The sequence below is a fragment of the Oxyura jamaicensis genome, chromosome 1 (genome assembly GCF_011077185.1).
Source record: "Oxyura jamaicensis isolate SHBP4307 breed ruddy duck chromosome 1, BPBGC_Ojam_1.0, whole genome shotgun sequence".
NCBI lineage: Eukaryota > Metazoa > Chordata > Aves > Anseriformes > Anatidae > Oxyura > Oxyura jamaicensis.
This window is the reverse complement of record NC_048893.1, coordinates 13471040-13487023: the sequence shown is the minus strand read 5'-3', so window position 1 is coordinate 13487023 and position 15984 is coordinate 13471040. Positions and strand designations below refer to the sequence as shown.

Below are 15984 nucleotides of genomic sequence, written 5' to 3'. Positions count from 1 at the left end.
CTCTTGTACTGGTGGCCCCAGACTGGTCACAGGCCTCCCGCTGCGGGTGTGAGTGCTGAGGAGAGGGCAGTCATCACCTCCCTGCTCCTGGTACTTCATGGTAAAAACGCAGGTCAGGGATTTATGCTTTGTTAACTGACGCTGGTTTATGCCATTTATCCTGCGTTAGGTAGCCAGTACCGTGCGGGTATCTGGGATCCCATTGCCACGTTTCTACAGGTGAATCCGTGAGGTGTTTTCCTGCACGAATGCTGCAAGCATTCAGGGTATTTATTGCAGCACCCAAAGGGTAAGGCTGTCTCTGGGCTGTCCTGTGTGCATCTGAGTCAGGAGGCTTTGTGGGGCTGGTGCAGAGGCCTAGGGAGAGGCATGGGCTGAAATGTCTGAGACGCTGCCGTTCCAGCCCATCCTGGGCATGGGGTCAGGGCTACACAAAAAGGGGAAAAGGGAAGCAGCAGCATGTTTTTGAAAAGCTTTAGCTTCTCTTCAGCAAGAGGGTGGTGTAAATACCCTACACCTCTGAGGGCGTGCAGCTCCTATTAAATAGTCTGATCTAAAAGCCTGTGTGCTGCTCTGGTACGCTTGTTGCTTGTGCTTCTCTGTCAGCTGTTGTTAGAGTTCTTCCAATTTAGTCTTAACTCCATACAAACATTTTGAGCTATTAACGCCTCATTTTTGGGAGGAGCTGGGGAACTCTATTCTGCAGTTTACCGTTGTGGTTAAATCCAACTGCATTTCCTTTGTTCTTCAGGAATCTGCGTTAAGTAGAGATGAGTTCCCTAATGTCAGGAATCAGCCCCTTCAGCAAGTGCTCTCCCAAGACAGGTGACCCAGCTTTTTCAATGAATGTATTCCCATTAGATAAGGAGGGGACTCTTGTGGCATCTCAGTCTCCTCTCAAGAGAATAACAATGTTCTCTGGATTGTGCTCTCCATGGATAGCTTCTGGCTACCCTAATAGTTTCTTCAGTTTAAATACCTGGTAATAATTTATGAAGTTGCTCAGATTTTTTTTAATTTAAAAATTCTCAAGCTCAGAGTAGTGGAAGAAAAAAGGTAAATGACTGTGTATGAGTGCCTGGTGACTTTAGAAATGCCCATTTGTAGGATCAACAAAGATGCCAGCAAAGGGCATCCTTGCTTTGTCAGCTGCTGTGTGATGGGAGCGAGTTGGTCTGGCGATAGCCCACTTGGATCACTCTGCAGTTCACAGCTTGAAGAAGTCAAGTGCCCATAAACAGGTTAAAGTTGCAGGTGATTGAACAGCTCCACAGTACAAATTGGAACGGAAGTGTGTTTATATTCTGTAAATATTGTAATATTTGTAATATTTTATAGTAAATGTTCTGACAGTGAAATCCCTTCCCTGTGCCAGCAGGCTCTGCCTGATTTTTGGAATGATTTTGTGGCTCAGATGCTTTTCCTGCTCTTGGAGATGGAAAGCAGTTCGATGCTTATACCACCTGGAAAAAATCAGGTTCCTGTGGCTGCTTGGGTAATGGGTGATCCAGAGCGGAAAGAGAATTGGTTAACAAATCAGGCTGGATGAGTCCATGCTCGTACACGAGTACGGGCTCTCACAATCATTTCAGTGCTTGAGGCTTTCAGTACCCATTACGCCTGTAAGGAGAAACTGCCCATAGGTTTTGTCTTGACGCAGTGTAGAGTTAGCATCCCGTGGAAGCGTTGCAATAATCTGAAGGGATCAATCATCCCTCTGCCTGATCTGATTCCCTCCATCAATGGGCGTCTCAGTGTTTTACCCAATGATTGCAGTATTTACTCGGAGTTCAGCAAAAAGGCCTTCTGAAAAACTGTTCCAGATTTAGTCATCGAGGAAGCTTACCCTGTTTGATTTCAAGTGATTAATTACAGTTATAAAGGGATTTTATTTCTGGTTCAGACTTCAGTCCCCAACGTTTGATCTGTGACCGATAATTAGCCTTCGGGTACAAATGTAGCTCTTTACCGTACACCTAGGAATCTCTCAGCTTCACTAACACACCCATTTAACTCAGTTTAAGATGTTAGTCCATTAAACGTGCTACCTCAGCTCACACCGGCGCCATGTCGCAGTGGGCACTATGAGCTGTGCCTCCTGCCCCGGGGCTTGGTGGCATGGCTTTGGACATGGCACAAAGAACCCGGTGGTCAGCTGGCGAGGGCTTTCAGCACTGCTGGTTTTCGGGGCTCGTGTTCCCACCTCCTCCGATCTCCCCAGCTCTGGAGGCAGGAACGCCCGGGGTTCAGGCCCGCGGTCGTGCGGGCCTGGTGGCTCCCAGGTGAGTAGCCTCAGGTGCTGCCGGAGGCCTTTGGCTTGGAGTGCTGGCTCCCTCGTGGCTCCGGGATACTTGTCATGTTCTGATGTTTTAAGATGAAAAGCCTCTCTGCAATACCCATCGGTATGTCTGTTGTGTTATAGGCGTTTGAGCTAGCAACTGGAGATTACTTGTTTGAACCACATTCTGGTGAAGACTATTCCAGGGATGAAGGTATGAACCTTTTGAGTTATTCCACGAGTTTCTCTGTATTTTCATGTTCTTCTCAAATTTCTAGCGAGCTTACAGTGGGCTTAATTTTTGTTTTTGAGTGAACTGTTCATACACATTGTTTTCAGAACATAAATGCAATTTTTTTCTTTTTAGTTTTAAGTTCCATCACTAGCAGTGGGTGGGCAAAAACTCCCTTCTGCAGATACTCATCTACCTAACCACTGCCTGAAGGAATTAAACTGCCCTTCTTGTAAGATTGCATATGTGTGGAAACCTGATTGAGAATAACAATGTTTTAGTTTAGAAAAGAAACCTCAATTTTGAATTTTGTAGTATTTTCTCTATAAGATTGACATTGAAATAATGTTTACGTTGTGAATTTTTATTTGATTAGGCAATTACTAATTTATTTTTTTAAAGAGATTTAACTCCTGCTTCCATCCGTATACCTGTCCATTTTCATGCTTGTTTGCCTGTAAATGCCCTTTGCAGTGGTAATGTGGGCATCATTCATTGTTCCTAAGTGCTACTAATGATGCCAGAGCTCTGCTGATCCTGGAAACCTCTGCATGGACTTGCTGCAAACATTGTTGATTTGAAACTATTTCTGATTTTTTACTAATTCCAGTTTCTTTCCTCTTCTTTTTTATCCCATCCTTTCCCTGCCCCTTCCACTCCCGTATCCTTTTTTTCTCTCCCTCATAGACCACATAGCACACATCATAGAGCTGCTAGGCAATATCCCAAGGCACTTTGCTCTATCTGGAAAATATTCTCGGGAATTCTTCAATCGCAGAGGTAGTACCTCTTCTTTTTGAAAGGTGCCGTGATGCAGACAGAAGTGGAATTGCTGGTGCTGGTTGTAGCATGTCCCACTGAGGAGCATTTTCTGAAATCACGCAACAAAAATTTATTTTTGAAAACCGAAGTGCACAGGAACCTGTGACAAACTGATTGTATTTATTTTTTAACCTAAAATTCCTGAAAAATATCTATTTGGTACGTTTTAAAGTACATAGCCAAACTTGTTTGTAGCGGCTGATACCCAGATGTTTCGAGAAGGAAGTTTTGCTGAAAGCCTCTTCCCAAATTAGCCACGGTGCATGTGTCTTTTTTTTTTTTTTTTTTTTACCAGGATCAATCTATTTCTGTCTGTACCGGGCCAGTGTTAGTGTGTGCATGCAATGTACTGATTAAACTGTTGTATGTTTCTGTTTTGCTGGCAATGTTCTCCAATGCAGACCACATAGCATTGATCATTGAACTGCTGGGAAAAATCCCTCGAAAATACGCTATGTTGGGGAAATATTCCAAGGAGTTTTTCACCAAAAAAGGTAACGGTATTTATGCACCACTAATTTAAAGCATAATACTATCCAAAAGGAGAGTGTGTTCGTTTATGGGTACTGAAGAAATATATCCATTTAAACGGAGAGCTCTTATTAAAGAAGAATTTCGGTGTAAACCTGGCTTTCTGAGGAAAGCAAAAATTTGCAGCATTCATTCCGGTGTTTCATTTAGAATTCGTTTGGGGATGTACTCAGCAAAGTGTGAACGTTAACAAATGTCTGTGTGAATCCGTTGTCAAATGTTCGTGTAAATGTAAGCAAGCAAGGAATGCGGAGCTTGTAACTTGGTGGAAAATGAGCTGTTGACTGCTTTCCATGTACACAGTGCTCTGGCAGACCTGGTAAGGAGTAAACAGGGTGGAAAAGGAATGCCCGGGCAGTAGACAGGCAGGTGTGTGCAGTCCTCGGGCTCTGACCCTTCCTGAGGAGGAAGGATGGCTTTGTGCCAGAGCGCTGGAGAAAGCCGCTCTCCCGTGCGCAGTGCTGTCTCGCTCCAAACACTGCTGGCTGCTGCGGTGCCTTGGGTCACAGCCAGCCGTGCGTGGCATCGCGCAGCAACAGAACCCCCTAAAATCATCCCCTCTTGTAGCACGGCCAGTTGCTACAAGCAAACGAATCTCTACACTGACCTTTCTGACCTCTTTGTGCTTGGTCTTTGCTCAGGCTGGTCTTTCAGATAGGATTTAACGTGGGAGGCACCGCAGGGATGCTTCAAGCCTCTCTCATCTCCCTGCTGACGAGACAGCACCGTGCAGCCTCGAGTGACGGGGCACGTCCGGGGCAGCACCGGGGCCGAGGACTGCGGCTGGCGAGCGGCTTTCCCACAGGGCAGTGCCACGGCTTCCCTCGCGCCCGCGACTCCACGTGCCCGGCGGGCGGCTTGTCGGCAGGGCCAGCGCCAACCAGCCGCAGCGGGCACCTGGGGGCGCGGCGGGGCCGAGGCTCTGGCGCTGCGCTGCGAGCGCGTAGGGACCTCCGCCTGGCTTCAGGCCCTTCCCCAGGAGGGCACCGGGCTGGACAAGGCGGAGGGCAGGAGCTGTGAGCGGCTGCCTTACGGGGGACACCGAAAAGCCTGGGAATTCAGTTTGGAGTGGAGAAGGCTGCGTGTGGGGGGAATACGATGATGGGCAAAGTAGCAAAGGCAGTGGATAAGCTGAAAACAGAGCTGCTGCTCACCAACATGCCATAGCAGAGTGAGGGGACAGCCAGTGAAACTTGCAGCGATGGGTTTAACACAGCTATTTCCTTACACGCAGGTGGGGAGCATGGAGCTTGCAGCGTCAGCAGGCTCAACACCAAGCTCGTGTTAACTGAGATGATCAAACTCGAGGACAACAGGTCCCTAGGTGTATAAACCAGTAAATGTTCGGGGCAGGAATGTACCCTCCGGCATCCCCAGTGCAGACCTGAAGCATTAATTTAATTCTTGGACCACACAGATAATTTTTACTGTATCCCATCTTCTTCTTTACATTTTTACAGTCTTCACAGAATCTCTTGTGGAAAACCTCCAGCCTTTAGTGCTAAAATAGTTTGTTCCTCAGCAGAAAAACACTACAGCACGTTGTGTAGCTCAGGGCATGCTGGTCTTAGCTTGGATACTTCCAGTTTGAGCTCCACTTCACAAAATGAATAAGAAGAGTGTGCAAACAGTGTGAACTCAGGTTCCACAGCGACAGCCACCGAACCCCAGGATCCTCAGATTGCGGTTGTGTGCACTTCATACCACCTGAGGGTGGAAAGAAGAAAATGCAAGCGTTTGGGTGAAAATACATGCAATCGATTCTGTTACAAATACGTTTTATTCACAAAATGGATGATGACTTTGGATTTCCAGGCCTTCCGAAATGTTTGGGTTTTTTGTGGAGAATGTAATGCCCCAGACTACCGAATTTAAATACAAAGGTGAAGGCTGTTGCATCACCCCCCTCTCCACCCCATGTTGATAAGTGATTATGGCAACCCTGGCAGCGAGTGCTGCAATCTGGAGAAGTTACAGGCCCAGCCTCTTTTTATTTATTTATTTTTTGCTTGCAGTCAATAACAAGACACTATTTTCTATTGCTTTTTGGCAGAGAGATTCCTTGTTGCACAATACTGGAGTTTATACGCTTAGAAAACATACTACCCGTTTTTGTAAGTAGTCAAACATTTTTTCAGCACTTCAATTGAAGGGCTGTATGGGGATTTTCAAGGGCTGAGAGTAAGCCTGGAAGTGAATAAACTTCTCCAAGATACTTTCTGCTCTGTACATTAGTACTGTGGGGCTGTATAGACCTAAACCGGAGCCTTTTTGACTTTTCTTTTTGTCGTTGACTCAGCAGTACTCATGGGCCACACTTGTGCTGGAAATGTACAGGCACGAACTGGCCCAAGACTGCCAGCCTCTGCTCTCGCTGCCCTTTATGTCAGTGCCCTCCTACCCGGAGAGAGAGGAGGGAAGTGGGCGAGCCATGGGCAGCACACCTCGGCTTGCTGTTAGCAGCGGGTCTCTCCTCTCCCTTGCCAGTGGCTGACTGCAGGGTTACTGCAGGGTTACTGCAGGGTTTGCAGGGTTACTCTGTGGGGTCTTTATGGTGGCGGCTGCAGAACTGCTGCCAACTGGCAGTCGGCTGTGTGCAGTACAGGAGGAGCAGCAGGCGCTTCCTCCCCAGGAAGAAGTCAGCCCAAGCCCGGCTGCGCTCACCTGGGAGATGGAGCAGAATCCGTGAGGGCAAACCCTTTGTGCTGGGCTTGGTTTGCAACCAGTTGTTGTGACACTGTTGGCAAATGGCACTTGGCGAGGCAGAATGAGCTGTGTTACTGAGAGCTGTGCCTAAAGGTTGGAGCAGCTTTTGTAAGGTGTAGGGTTGTTGGCTGATTAACGAGTGAAGGCCTGTGGTGTTCTTGTGGGCAGCAAGAGCTTGAGAGCAAGTGCCTTTGTGTATGGGGCACTGGATGGAGGCCCCATGGCGGCCTGCAGCTCCCTCACGAGGGGAGCGGAGGGGCAGGCGCTGAGCTCTGCTCTCTGGGGACAGCGACAGGACCTGAGGGGACAGCATGGAGCTGGGGCAGGGGAGGGTCAGGCTGGGGGTTAGGGAAAGGTTCTGCACCCAGAGGTGCTCGGGCACTGGGACAGGCTCCCCAGGGCAGTGGGCATGGAACCGAGCTGCTGGTGTAGTTCAAGGAGCGTTTGGACAGCGCTCTCAGACACAGGGTCTGATTTTGGGTGGTCCTGTGTGGAGCTGGGAGTTGGACTTGGTGATCCCTGTGGCTCCCTTCCAGCTCAGGACATTCTATGACTCTGTGATTCTACGAACAGGAAGAAATCGGAAATCAGAAACATTGCTTATAGTGGAGTCCAGGTGTAAAACACCATTTGCTTTAGGAATGATTTGTTTGTGATGCTGGACGTGCTCATTTTCTTTGTTTGAGGACCTCAAGCAAGCTTGCAATGTGCAGACCTTCCTAAATGATGATTCTCAGCCTGATGAGTTGTCTTTTTTCTTTTTTAGAGGGAAACTAATCAGGGTTTAGTCACTATCAGGACTGAAGAGGTATTTGTCTAATACCAGTAATGTTTCTGTCTACAGGAGAACTCCGACACATTACCAAGCTGAAACCTTGGAGTCTTTTTGACGTGCTCGTGGAGAAGTACGGTTGGCCTCACGAAGATGCTGCACAGTTTACAGATTTCCTGATCCCCATGCTAGAAATGGTCCCAGAGAAACGTGCTTCAGCTGGAGAATGCCTTAGGCATCCATGGCTGAATTCTTAGCAGAATCTCCCAGCTGTAGAAGTAAGCCAGCAACCACTTTCCAATGCATCGGACCTAAATGGTGACTGTCACAAATTCTTTAGCAGGATCACACGTGAGCTGGCTTCAATCCTCAGACCTTTATTTTGCTTGAGGTACTGTTTGACATTTTGCTTTTTGTGCACTGTGTTCTTGGGGAAGGGTAGTCTTTTTGTCTTCAGCTAGTAGTTTACTCACCCACTTTCTTCAGAAAACACTTTAACGTGTCTTTAAGCATTGTTTCTTGTGTTGTGTGGCATTCAGATGTCAGATTTTTGAACAAAAGAAACTTCCCCCCATGTGTTTTGGCAAGTTTTGTAACTATTTATGAAAAAAATATTTTAGCTGATGCATATTATATAATTTACAAGCGTAAGAAATTTATCAAGTCAGAACTGAGTTACGGCAAGGAATTGTACAATTTTATCTTCTGGCAAAGGGACGTCATTCTTGTATTATAGTGTATGTAAATGCACCCTGTAAATGTTTATTTCCATTTAAATATGGGACTGGGGACTCAATTTCAGAGTAAAGCTACTAAGTTTTAGAGAGCTTTATAGCAAACCAATTGCATGTAGTGGACTTTAAACTGCTTTAAGGAATTGTGTAAACTTTCTATTCTGTAGCAGTTCCCGTTCATTGGATTTTAAACAAAGTGGCTCTGGTTTACAGGATTTCATTCCCCAAATGGCACTTTAAAGGAAGGCTAGACTTCTTTCTAATAAAGTATGCATTATCATTTAGCACTCCCTTTTAGAACTTTTGCCTATTTTAAGTGCTTTTAAGAAAAGAAAATAGCAATTTCCCTTACAATGTGATAGTGAAGACATGGTACCATATGGTGTTGCCTTTTTATAAGCACTGTAAGTTGTACTATACCTTAAGAAAAAAAATTAAAAATTGAGCATGAGAACCACTCTCTGTGTAGAATTACTGATCTTTTATAATAAAAGTGTGTGCTTGGAATCAGTTAAGGAAGGATAGCTGCAAATAATTTACAGTGCAGTGGGTAAAATGCAAGAAGCAAGATCATGCTCATTCCATTCATAGCTTTACATGTTTCTAAAACAAATTGCACTAGCTTTATTTTTTTCCCATAACTAGACATACAATTATTCTTTGTAAGTTGCACGCAAGAATTACGTGTTTCCTAGGAAAAAAAAGCTACATAGACTGAAGCTTATAGGCAATACAGATTTTAGAATGTAAAATACAGAGGTGTGTTTTGGCCTCTTTTAGAAGTCAGTGGGATGAATGTAAGCTTACTTCTGATTTTCATGTAACTATGGTGCCACTTTTTCTTGACTTTGTCCATATGAAATTTATTCACATGCCTTTGCAATAACTAGATTGTGAGAAGATAGCCCCATGCTGTAACAATAACCAGTTGTTTGAGGTGCTTGCAGTTGTCTAATTAAAGTGTTTTGTTTTTTCAGACAGTGTGCTGGTCATTGGAATCTTTGCTAGTCGTAAATCCACCTCTTTGCTAGAATTGTGTGTGGTGGTGGTGGGTGGGGGTTAGCTGGCTGTGATTACTGCGTGATGGGGTTGGTTACAAAATAGCACCACCTGTATGAATCAAACCATACCAAGGCTAATGAGGAGTGATAGGCTGTATCTGAGAGGGCGCTAGATGAAACAAGACAAAACTGAGCCGTTTCATAGGAGATGTTTAACTTTATATAAACAAGTAGCCCTTTATCCCCCATCCCTGATGTGGCTGGGCAGCTGCTCATCCAAAAAGGAAGAGGAGAGCCACACAAACACGCTAGGCAGGAGAAACTCCTGTGCATGCCGAGGCCCTGCCAGCAGCTGGATCTCAGACCTGAGTGCCTTTGACCATCCACTTCCCTCTTCACACGGGAACGGCTTTTAAAGGCCTCAGGGATGACACTGCTGAGAAGAAAAAAAATAATGCTACAGTGAAATCCAGAGATAAGAGGTAAAATGATGCTTAGCTTCACCCTGGGCCCTGCTGCAACTAATTAACGGTTTGTTCCTGACTACAGAGACAATCCTAGCATTGGCAACATCAGTTTAACCGCATGGCAAACCAGGGGACTAGCCTTACTTGCGTTGATACAGCAAAACCTGACTAATGCTAGTCATGGGCTGCTACCCCCTTTGTCAACACTTCACACAGCTGCTAAGAGGTAACAAATCATCACAGAGGGTCAGGTCAACAGCTTTGAGCTGTGGCAGGTGATGCAGATATCTCAAAATGAGTGTGAGCAGTAGAATAAGGTGCGTTGGGTTGGTTTTGGTTTTTCTCCCTGGTGTTGTTGATGGCCTAATTGGGTTCTACTTCATGCTAGTACAACTAGAGGAGCTCAGACATGCATGTGTTTTGTATAGCCAACGGTTATCCAGGGAAGCATTTTGTGTACTATTTTTTCCAGTACTTATGAGCAAATTATAGTTTTACATAGCCCCAATACTTTCTATGTGCTAAAAAGAGTTACCACTTTTCAGTGAGTAGGAATTGCCACTTCCAATCCTGTCCCCTTTCAGGTTTTCTAGCGGCCAGAGCAGAGGAAGCTGCATGCTGGTTTTCTCCTCTGGGGTCTGAAAGAGAGCCATCAAGCATTTGTTCTGTTACGTGAGCAGAATTCAAGAGCATTCACTAATGAGCTCTAAGGACAGGCATACACCATAATTATGGTATAAGGGTCTCACTTCCTACATTACCACACTAACAGGAGGTCCTAGAGAGCCAACAGGAGAGAACAGGGATGTGCTGAAGTGGGCAGCTGTTACTGTAGTTTGTAACCAAGAACAAAGTAACACCTGCCTTTAGTGCACAACTGCACTGCTATGGTCTAGACATAGCGCACATTAATATTAAATAACCTGACCCCACACCCTGCTCTCCTTAAACTAAGTTCTCCTCACTTCTAGACTCAGGAGGGGATTTATTTTCCCCTGCTCAGTCTAAAAGTCTGTGCCATAACCCCACAGCTGGAAACGGCATGGAGGGCAAGAGCCCCGCAGTGATAGAAGGCCTACAGCCCCTTCCTTTAACACACAGCACCCTTTGAGGACAAGTGGTTAAAACTGACATAATTGTGATTTATTAACATGAATTAAAATGCCCAACCAGTGCTGCAATGTGACAGTATATTAAAAAAATTAAAGATCATATACTGTACTACTTTCACAAAGATCACACTTTTTTTTTTTTGCAAAAGAGACTTATTATGTACAATACTATATCAAATGAAAGAAGCTTTAAGCAATTGTACAAGCAGAAGAAATACAGTATTTACAGCACTCGTCAGAGACATTAGAAACAGTCTATACATTAAATTACATTTTCTGCAAATAACTGATGAAACAAAAAGCCATGTCCACACCAAAACTATAAAAATTTGTATTGCATTGTTTTCTATCTCTATGCACACAAAGAACTGTTGACAGAAGAAAATGAAAAAAAAAATTGTTAGTGCCATCACTTAGCCTGTGTACTTATTTAATTACATATGTATAAAAGTAATATAGAAAACATTCACTAAATGAATTTAACTGCAACAATAAAATTTTAAAGATTATGCAGCATCAAACCTACTGCCAGAAAAACAGCTGGAATGTTCACTTACAAAATAAAAAGAAATACCTAATACTGGCTTAACAGCACGTTTTCAGGAATTTTAAAAAGCAAAAAATGGAAAGATACAATGAAAGAGCACTGGTGTTTGCTTTTATACAAAGTATCATGTACAAGCTTTAAAAAGTACCTTGAATAGGTACATATGAAATATACACAGTTTATATTACAGAACATTTTAAAAATGTTTAGAATTAAAGGGATCCATTTTAATGCCACCCTGAACCATGGTAATTGTTTTGAAAAGTCGGCGGCACCTGTGCTCTGTGAATGGGAATCTGTCCAGGCACCGGTGACGCCTGCTGCGGTCCTTGCACTCCGTGGGGAAGGGTTACTGAGCCGGGGTGAGGGCAGAACCCTGAAGCAGTGGGCGTTGCAATACTGTTTGGTCCTTGAGGTTGGATGTGAGGACCCTGACCGGGGAGTGGACAATGAGGTCCTGTTCCAGCAGGCTGATGTTGAGGTCCAGGTCCTAACGTCGTGTGATGGGGGGCTTGTGAGGAATAGGAGGAGACACCCGTATGGGCGTTTGAAGGGAAATGGGGGGGTCCTTGGTGCGACGGGTGGTGCAACCCTTGTGCTGATGCTGGGTGATGCCCCGAGCCCATGACATTGGAGGGTGGGGGTGGAGGGGGTGGGGGTGCAGAGTTGACAACATGCTGGTGTTGTGCTTGCAAACCTTGGTGTCCCGTGGGAGGATGAGGAGGTTGGTGGTGGGGGATAGGACCCGGCGGCGGAGGGGGCGGTGGCAAATGATGGCCAGCAGCCTGAGAGTGAAGGTGTGATCCAGGAGCTACGGCCACAGCGTGAACCGGACCAACCACGTGTGCTACAGAATGCTGCTGATGAGTACTTTGCTGCTGTACAAGGTGAGGTCCCGGGGCAGGTGGGGGCGGAGGAGGAGGTGGGGCAGCAGAGGCCGAAGCCTGGTGGTGAATACTGGGGTTCTGAGAGGGCAAAAAATGCCCCGTGGTGACGTGGTGTCCTGGCACCGTCTGCTGACCCGCAGAGCCAGGAAGTGCTTGGTTTGGTCCAGATGAAAACACAGTCTGTTGGGGTATGCTGCCCTTCAGCTGACTGTAACTCTGAAAGTTTCCAGAGGGCTGCTGGTTTTGATAATAAGTAGAGGAGGGGGGCGGAGGGGGAGGGGGAGGTGGTGCATTGCTGTTCAAATTTTGTTGGTTAAATTGGCTGTAAGAAGCTGAAGATTGTCCTGAAGTTGTCTGAGTAAACAGCGGGCCGCTCGGCTGCTGCTGATTCCCAGGCTGAAGGGGTGGTGCTGCTGGATAAAAGTTCCGGTGCGTTTCCCTCTGGGGCGTTCCGACTTGAGGTGACTGGGGATGATGAGGTCTGTACGGAGAACCCAGCTGCTGCGAGTGAGGCTTTGGTGAAAGGTAACCATGCTGCACGGGCGCGTGAGGCGTAGATGACTTGGGAGGATTTTCTACGTGAGGCGAGGGGGGACAATGAAGCTTCAAAGGTGCAGAAGGCAGCTTCTGTGAGTGTGGAAGTTGCTCAGCAGAACTGCGCAGATGTGACTGAGATGGATGATTTTTTGAAAGTGCTTGGACATTATTTGTCACCTGTTTTTGTTGCAGCTCAGGTTTTGGGTGATTCACACACTCGGCCTCTGGTGCATTTGCTGCAGTTTCCCAGTGCGAATCTTGTTTTGCCGGCGTTTTCCCAAGTGACTGTGTTGAAACTACAGGACTTGGTGAAGAGGGCTAGAACAGAAAAGAAATTCCCTCAGTGCCAAGATACTCAGAACATGCAATGATGCAGGCACTAAAACTAGACGAATCTTCTCAGGACAGTGCTCTCTTTCTCCATTGATGGATGAAAAGCATGAAGACAGGATACATTTGGCATATGAAAAACAGTAACCATAGGAAGCTTAAACTTAGCACAGGCCCTGTTTCTAGCAAGTACACATGAATTGTTCTTTGAAGTCAAAGCCTAGCAAGTGCACCTGGGAATACTAACAGGAACATGACCGTCAAGGCAAAGTCAGAATCTTCTATTTGTTAAAGCTTTAGATTTCTGAGTCTGAAAGGAATAATTCCAGATGCCTATTTACAAAAACAAAGGTTTTTTTTTTTGAGTGATTTAACATATTAAAACTGGCATAATGCTAGCAGACAGACTGGACGTTATAACCTGAATTACTGCGTTCAGTATCATTCAGGAAGCTCCGAAACAAGTTTCTGCATATCACTGCCTCTGCTGCCAGACAGTACCAAATCCTGACATGGCAAGAGCCACTCCTGTTATAAGGTAAGAGGTACTTTACTGCTGTCAGTTCTGACCATCATTTACTGCTGTCAGTTCTGTCAGTCCTTTGGCATTCAACCTGCAGAACTGTGGCAATACCAAGACCACTGATACAAGCTCTATTCAGCGTCTATCAGTGTCTACAGAACGCAGTATCAGATGTAAGTAGATACAGCTACTGAAAGAACAGAACACAAACCAACTGGGATGGAATTTCTACATGTTGGACCTACTGCAAATATTCTTACATATTTTTACCTACATTAAATTATTTAAGAGAATTACTACATACATGTTCAGCTCAATGGAAAATCATGATGGTAATGTTTAAAAAAATCTCAGAGAATCAAGATGCTAACATCTTAAAAATAAATTGAGACCTACACATATGCTTGATACACACAAACACATGCATACACACCTTGCTTGCTTTTGAAGGACTCTTACAAGTCTTCTGTGAAGTATCTGGGGATGGACATTCAGAAGTAGGCTCTGGATTTTCAGGATCAGGTTCTAGAAACCAACACAAGAGGTAAATATAACAGTGGGGGAAAAGGTCTTTTGCCAAGATCACTAAGCACTTTGTATTTTACTTTAAAGAGCTACTTAATGGTGCTGTAAAGAGCTACTTAACGTTGTTGTAAGAGACTATTCAATAAGTGTCATACAAGGTCATCTGCTTACTGACCTTCCATACATTCAGTGAAAGAATGAACTTTAAGCTGCAACTGGGAAATGAGATTTGAATGAGATGAAGGTGGAGATTGAACATGAGACGGTGAGCAGGGGCTACAGGGTGATTCTCCCCCTACAGATGAAGCAGACCCAAACAAAACATTAGAACGATTAAGGACTACCTAAGGAATTGGTTAGATGTATCTGCCTTTGGCACGATAAATCAACTCACCATTGTCCTTGTCTTTCCTATGATCACTGAGAAGTAATGCTCTCTGATAACTTCGTTCTCTCACTTGTTCCACAGAGGTTGATGCAGTCCTGGAAGAGGGAAGCGTATGTTAAAATAAGGCGATATGCTCCCAGGGACCAGATTTAGGACACTGTACATGCAAATACTAGGTCAGAGTTTACAGTGTTGACTGCATGTAAGAGCCAAATAACTGGTCCTACTTAAGGAATGCCATTTGGTTACGTACTTCAGATCTGTTTTGTCACATTTTAAATACACCAATTCTGTGCAACCTTGTTACGAGACCTGACAATTCCTCTCCAGAAGAAAAGATTATCTGTAGATCTGTGGAGGTCTTTTTATTCTTAATATCTGACAGATCAAAAACTACATTTCAAAAACTACAGGTTGTAAGTACTGCTTCACATTCTCCATTTGTAGAAAGCCTTCTTGAAAAGCTTGAAATAGCATTTATTTATTAAAAAAGAACTTGCTCTACAATAGCAGATCCATAGTTGTAAATGCTGCACAACTCCGGATGTATAGGATTTAAGCTTTTAGATTTCATTCACCAGGTATCAGGTGAAGTGACAGTCATGTCTTCTGTCCTATAATCAATTACATTCTCACAATCTGAACGTAAAGAACAGTAATGGCAGCACTCTACAGAACTCAGTTTTTCTTTCAGGCAAGAACTCTACAATGCAATACTCTACAATGCTGCTGTTTTAAAACAAGTTTGGAGGTTTTCTGCAGGAATACTGCAAGAACCTTACTAAAATTCTTCCCAGTTCAGCCTATTTCCCACATACTTTGGTTACAATACGGTACACTACATTCTGCATTATGAACTTAACAGCCACTTCTCAGTGAAGTTTTGAAGACTGCACTTACGTTCTCCCTTCAGCTGGCTCTACAAAATCCTTCTATTCTGGAATAGTTGGAGCATCTGAGCAGAGAGGTATTCAACTCCTCAGCCCATGTTCATCTGCAACACTGTCAGTCCTTCTCTATAGCATAAAGAACTTCTGCAGCGTTTATTTTGTGCTAGCAACATTTTGGAGACAGAGTCAACAAAGTTGACCGTCTATCTTTAAGGCTACCAAAAACCGCAGTGGAAAACATTGCAAAACATTTTAACGAACTGAAGTCATTCTGTGTCATCCCCCTTCACACTGCATCTCTCCCCAGGATCTTAAGGCTGCCGGAGTATCTGGCAGGGAGTACAATCCAGCATATGGCTTGCACACAGGGGAGCCAGTCAGCCATCATAAGCAACTCTGCAAGTATCTCCACACGCTGTCTACCTGAGCAGAAGGAACTGTCAGGCAGACTGCATGCATCTCTGCATGTTGCATTTAAGCGACAGCAAACACAAAGCACACATTCCAACTAGATCGCTGAAAAACAGACTCCTCAGAGAGTCTTCTAGAAGCTTTTATTGATCAACACAAATTATTCCACCCTTGTTTCCTACTGTACTTTTGGAAAGGTTTTGAGGTTTAAGATGAAAAATATCTTCAGCCCATAGATGAAGCAGTGACAATGCAAGGATATTAAATGCAGAGCCAGGTCATGCTGAAAAT

The 15984-nt window shown here is 44.8% G+C and overlaps 2 protein-coding genes across 20 annotated transcripts in view; one reads left to right on the top strand and one right to left on the bottom strand.

Annotated features, from left to right (window-relative positions):
• Positions 1 to 9051, top strand: part of SRPK2 (SRSF protein kinase 2) — a 145376-nt gene extending 136325 nt beyond the window's left edge. For 2 of the 5 annotated variants that reach the window (XM_035315825.1, XM_035315747.1), the window contains 4 exons: positions 2423 to 2492; positions 3198 to 3290; positions 3734 to 3826; positions 7414 to 7598. In XM_035315825.1, coding sequence (XP_035171716.1) covers positions 2423 to 2492; positions 3198 to 3290; positions 3734 to 3826; positions 7414 to 7598 — 441 coding nt within the window. Of the gene's footprint in view, positions 1 to 2422; positions 2493 to 3197; positions 3291 to 3733; positions 3827 to 7413 lie in introns of all 5 variants that reach the window. The other 3 variants (XM_035315669.1, XM_035315980.1, XM_035315904.1) reach the window with 3 other exon arrangements.
• Positions 8542 to 15984, bottom strand: part of KMT2E (lysine methyltransferase 2E (inactive)) — a 67970-nt gene continuing 60527 nt past the window's right edge. For 4 of the 15 annotated variants that reach the window (XM_035314947.1, XM_035313507.1, XM_035312789.1 and 1 more), the window contains 6 exons: positions 14399 to 14487; positions 14180 to 14299; positions 13913 to 14004; positions 11478 to 12944; positions 10079 to 10181; positions 8542 to 9512 (listed from right to left, as the gene is read on the bottom strand). In XM_035314947.1, coding sequence (XP_035170838.1) covers positions 9472 to 9512; positions 10079 to 10181; positions 11478 to 12944; positions 13913 to 14004; positions 14180 to 14299; positions 14399 to 14487 — 1912 coding nt within the window. In that variant the 3' untranslated portion in view covers positions 8542 to 9471. Of the gene's footprint in view, positions 9513 to 10078; positions 10182 to 10664; positions 12945 to 13912; positions 14005 to 14179; positions 14300 to 14398; positions 14488 to 15984 lie in introns of those variants that run through there. The other 11 variants (XM_035314078.1, XM_035314687.1, XM_035314795.1 and 8 more) reach the window with 11 other exon arrangements.